This window comes from Hemibagrus wyckioides, linkage group LG08 (assembly GCF_019097595.1).
Source record: "Hemibagrus wyckioides isolate EC202008001 linkage group LG08, SWU_Hwy_1.0, whole genome shotgun sequence".
Taxonomy (NCBI): Eukaryota; Metazoa; Chordata; class Actinopteri; order Siluriformes; family Bagridae; genus Hemibagrus; species Hemibagrus wyckioides.
This window is the reverse complement of record NC_080717.1, coordinates 277,501-282,500: the sequence shown is the minus strand read 5'-3', so window position 1 is coordinate 282,500 and position 5,000 is coordinate 277,501. Positions and strand designations below refer to the sequence as shown.

The 5,000-nt window shown below is 42.6% G+C and overlaps 1 protein-coding gene across 3 annotated transcripts in view; it reads left to right on the top strand.

The window, feature by feature from the left end:
• The window catches only part of pcdh1b (protocadherin 1b), a 135,190-nt gene that overhangs the window by 17,992 nt on the left and 112,198 nt on the right, over window positions 1-5,000 (top strand). For all 3 annotated transcript variants that reach the window (XM_058397796.1, XM_058397797.1, XM_058397798.1), the window contains exon 3: window positions 1,150-3,324. In XM_058397796.1, coding sequence (XP_058253779.1) covers window positions 1,150-3,324 — 2,175 coding nt within the window. The remainder of the gene's footprint in view (window positions 1-1,149; window positions 3,325-5,000) is intronic.

Genomic DNA, 5,000 nt, shown 5'->3' with positions numbered 1-5,000 from the left:
TGTGGGAATGACTGCTTTTTGAAAATAAACCGTTTCTTTCTGGGTCCTTTTCCTTACTTGTTGCAGAGATAATCACTTTTTCTTCTGGTATATTTAAGCTTTCTTTATTGCTGCTAGTCAAATTCGTTCAGTTAGACTAAAAGGTGCTTGCAGAAAGCTAAGTAGCGTAATGCACTTTCAGCAGGAGATGACATGCCCTCTGAAGGGTGTACATTTTTGTCATCTATGACATCTGGATGCAGTAATGGCCTCCACTGAGTGTGTATTTTTTAATTATTGTGTTATATCTCACTCTCAGGTGCATGTGAGTGATGGAAGTTACACCACATCACTGCTTTACATTTAGTGAGAGAGAGAAGCCAATTTTTTCAAATACACACGAGGCTCCATTTGAAATAGAATTCAGAGACTTTCAGCACTATTCTTCAGGTTTAAGAGAAATAAAAGCACGGTAGTTGTATATGAATAACCTTTAGAAAGGACGAAAACAAACACTAGATGATTTGTTGACTGTCCTCAAAGCAGATATGATAACCAGCAGATAGCAGAGTTATTTTGTAAATGGGATTATTAGGTTATCGTATTTGTAGGCAGGGATTTTAATGTGCATGGTGATATTTTTGACGCCAGCCAGAGTAAGATAAGCTTTATTCTCCTTGTGAATCAGGTTTCAGGGCATTTTCAGCAGATAATGATGTTTGAAGGAAAAAAAACTTGGTGTTATTTTTCTGTACCCCCACCAACTTCATCATCCTTCCATCTTCATACATTTTACCACAGTGTACAGACTGTTAATTTAATAATCTCTCACAGTTAACCCTTTAAATTCCACCATCTGCATTAACTGGAGAGAGATGGGAAGATCATTTCTACTTCATATAGACAAAGATGGATGATAATGGATCAAATTAAACTGCCTGAACTGGAACTAATATGTTTTGATCTTTCTCCACTTCCTTTCTGGAGCCTTCCTGCCCCAATTATACCCCACACCTTTGGCTAGTTCATGACATCATTCTGTCTGGTTTGTGTTGTCTTGTTTGTATTTAGTCTGATTGTTTCCTGTTTGTTAATTTTGCCTGTGTTTTTACACGTGACCATGCACCACCGATATCTTATATTATAACCTCTTCTGTTCTTTTGTACTAGGTGAAGGCCAATGATGCTGATGTGGGAGATAACGGCATGCTCACATACACTATCCATCAGCCACAACCCCAGGTGCAGCGCCTCCTCAGCATCGACCGAAACACCGGCATCATCTACGTCAAAGGTCCAGTGGACCGCGAGGAAGTGAATCTGCTCAAATTTTACGTGCAAGCCAAAGACAACGGCCCACAACCCAAGAGCTCCAGAGTCTTGGTGACCGTCACAGTGAAGGACAAGAACGACAACGCACCGTCCATCTGGATCCGTGGATTTGCTCTGGTGGCTCATGAGGATGGGATTGCTAACATTTCTGAGGACATGCCTGTGGGAACTCCAGTGGCTCTGGTGGAAGTGACGGATCGAGACGAGGGTGAAAATGCAGTGGTGACTTGTGTGGTGGCGGGAGATGTACCTTTTCAGCTTCGTTCAGCTTCAGACACGGGAAGCCGGAGGAAGTATTTCCTGCAAACTACAACACCGCTGGATTACGAACGGGTCAAAGAATACAGGATCGAGATTGTAGCTGTTGATTCAGGAAACCCAGCCCTTTCCAGCACCAACTCACTAAAGGTCCAAGTAACAGATGTGAATGATAATGCACCAGTTTTTTCTCCCTCTATGTATGAGGTGGACTTTCAAGAGGAGAATCAGCCACGAGATAAAGTTTTAGATGTATTGGCCACCGATGCGGACAGCGGCACCAATGCTGAGCTCACGTACAATATTATCTTAGACTCGGCCATCAAGGGGCTTTTCGAGATCAACCGTAATACAGGAGAGATCAGAGTGATGGACCAGTTAGACCGTGAATACAGAGAACGCTACGAGTTTCATGTTGAAGCCTCTGATAAGGGGGTTCCCAGCATGAGGGGAACCGCGACGGTGGTGGTTAACATCCTTGACCGCAATGACAATGATCCCAAGTTCATGCTAAGTGGCTACACTTTCTCTGTCCTGGAAAACATGCCTGCACTCAGTCCAGTGGGAATGGTGACGGTCATGGATGTGGACAAAGGTGAAAATGCTCAGGTTCATTTATCGGTAGAACCAGACAATGGCAAATTTGTGATTCAGAACGGCACGTGTACTATCCTCTCGAGAATTTCCTTTGATCGAGAAAAGGAAAGCACTTACACATTCCGTCTAAAAGCTGTAGATGGAGGTGATCCTCCTCGTTCTTCTTATGTGGGAATTACAATAAACGTCTTGGATGAAAATGATAATGCCCCTTACATCACCAAACCTTCTAACTCCTCCTACAAGTTCCTTCCACCACTGACAAGCCCAGATACACGTGTGGAGAAAGTGGAAGCAGAGGACATTGACACGGGATCAAATGCTGAGTTAGAATACACTATCATGGGTGGAAACCCTCATGGACTTTTTCGCATTTCTCCAACAAATGGTGAAATAACACTTGTCAAAGAATTCACCCGGAAGCATAATGGCCTCCACCGCCTGGTCGTGAAAGTCAGTGACAAGGGAAAACCTGCCAAGCACACCATCTCGCTGGTCCACATCTTTGTAAATGAGACGATCGGAAACATCACACTGGTGGAGTCACTAGTAGGCCACAGCCTCTACACTCCTCTGGAAAGGGACATCGCTGGCGACCCGGAATACGCCCGCGTCCAGCAGAGCAACATTGTGTATGGAAGCCTTGCAGGCATCGCTGGGGTCATCCTGGTCATTGTGGTGGTGGTCGTTATCCAGCACCGTCTGCAGAAGGGAGCCAAGAGCGGATACCAAGCAGGAAAGAAAGAATCCAAAGATCTTTACACACCCAAGCAAGGAACCAAAAGCAGCAAGGGCAAAAAGAGCAAAAAGGGCAAGTCTCCAAAACCAGCAAAGACTTTGGAGGAGGAAGAGGAGGCAAGTCTCCAGAAAGGCTTAAAATTCAACCTGATGAATGACAATGATAGTCCCAGGATTCATCTGCCACTCAATTACCCTCCCGGAAGCCCCGATTTGGGGAGACACTACCGATCAAACTCCCCTTTGCCCTCCATTCAGTTGCAGCCACAGTCCCCTTCAGCTTCCAAAAAGCACCAGGCCGTTCAGGATCTTCCGGCCGCGAACACCTTCGTAGGGACCGGAGACAGCAACTCGACCGGTTCCGATCAGTATTCGGATTACAGCTACAAGACCAACCCTCAGAAATACAGCACCAAACAGGTAGGAGATCATTTCCAAAGCATGGCAGGGTATCACACCAATATTCTGTGGACTAAGGGGATGTATTAGGGTCTTGGACTGAAATGCAAACCAAAGCTATTGTGAAAACCTCAAACATGGTGTGTTGCCTGATCATATGTCAGGACTCTTATTTTATTTATGCAGATTTAACCTCATTGTCACTTGAGTTTGAATTTAATGCCACTATCTGCTATCTCTATTTTTCTTAATAATGAAGGATACAACACTGGCTTTGTTTGACTTCTTTTTATTTGATATGAAGAAGTATTCCCTTTGGATTTTACTGCTTTATCACTGCTTTCACTTCTTTGATGATTAAAACTACTCAATCAAGGAGCCATAAAAATGGGCACAAAAGCATAAAATAAGGTGAATAATGTTTTAAAAAAAAGCATACTTAACACACACACACACACACTTTGTCTTTGAAAAACGACTTTAATTACCTGGTCTTCATTTTGTTGGAACCAGAGTAAATTGTTTGTAGAGATTAATGGCAGGTAATTCTGCTCTCCTCGCCAGAGTTCTGCTCGTAACACACTCAACACACACAAACACACACACAGTGCCAGGCTTCATTAAAACTACATACGTGAGGTCATTTGATGAGAAGTCTATAATGGGGAATAGCATCTCACTGGGCATCACAAGCTCGAGTTTTAAGCTGTGAATCATGGCGTTTTGGCTTTATGTGTGTGCTGAGAGTCGGTGAGATGATTTACTTCAGTATTCAGAGCTGTGTTTGGGAGAGTATTGAGCCGGATGGATCTTCTAAACAAGACAACGTGACACGGTGCCACATTTATATTCAGCTTCAAAGAGCAAGCCAGAAATAAATGCTTGGGCCTCATTAGTGAGTCGGAGATTGAAGTTTTATTTTTATTTTTTTGTGCACACTGTACATAATGGTAATACCAAGTTATTTTTGTTGTTGTTTATTTGTGCGTCGTATTCTCAGACTATAGCTTTACAACAGCAGCTGGTAAAAATTCACACAGCGTGAACCGCCAGGCCTTAAATGCACAATCGACGTTTGTTTGGATGAATTTGTACACAGAGAAAAGAAAGAGAAAAAAGACAAATGATGAACAGTGACAGGTTTAAGGTGAGGACTTTGTGTCTGTACTGAGTGTAATGATCTCCTGTCAGATTAAACCACCGGGAGGCCACAGGAAAAAATATGAAGGTAATTGAGTATGCACCATGGGGGTGAGCAGGGTTCACACACACACACACACACACACACACACACACACACACACACACACACACACACACTGTGTGCCTTATAGGCTGTGTGTAATCATGTGTGAGCTGAATGGATTTTAAAACTGCACACATTCCCATTTCTGTTCTATTTTTTCTCATCATGTGATTTATTTCAATTTTATTTTATCGGTTTTTCATGATGCTGTATGTTTGTGTGTAAATATTTTATATCATTAAAAAGCAATTCCTCTTTCAATAAAAACAGTTTCAATTCTAATCTGGCTGTGCGTTTGTGGATCTGACTGTAAGTCTGAACTGAAATCTTAAGGTACAGTATTCCACTTTTATTATTTACTCTTTATTTATTTCAACATCTCGTCATCAACATCACCAACACTCACACACTTTAATCCATTCACACAAAAACATCTCATGTAGGACACCAA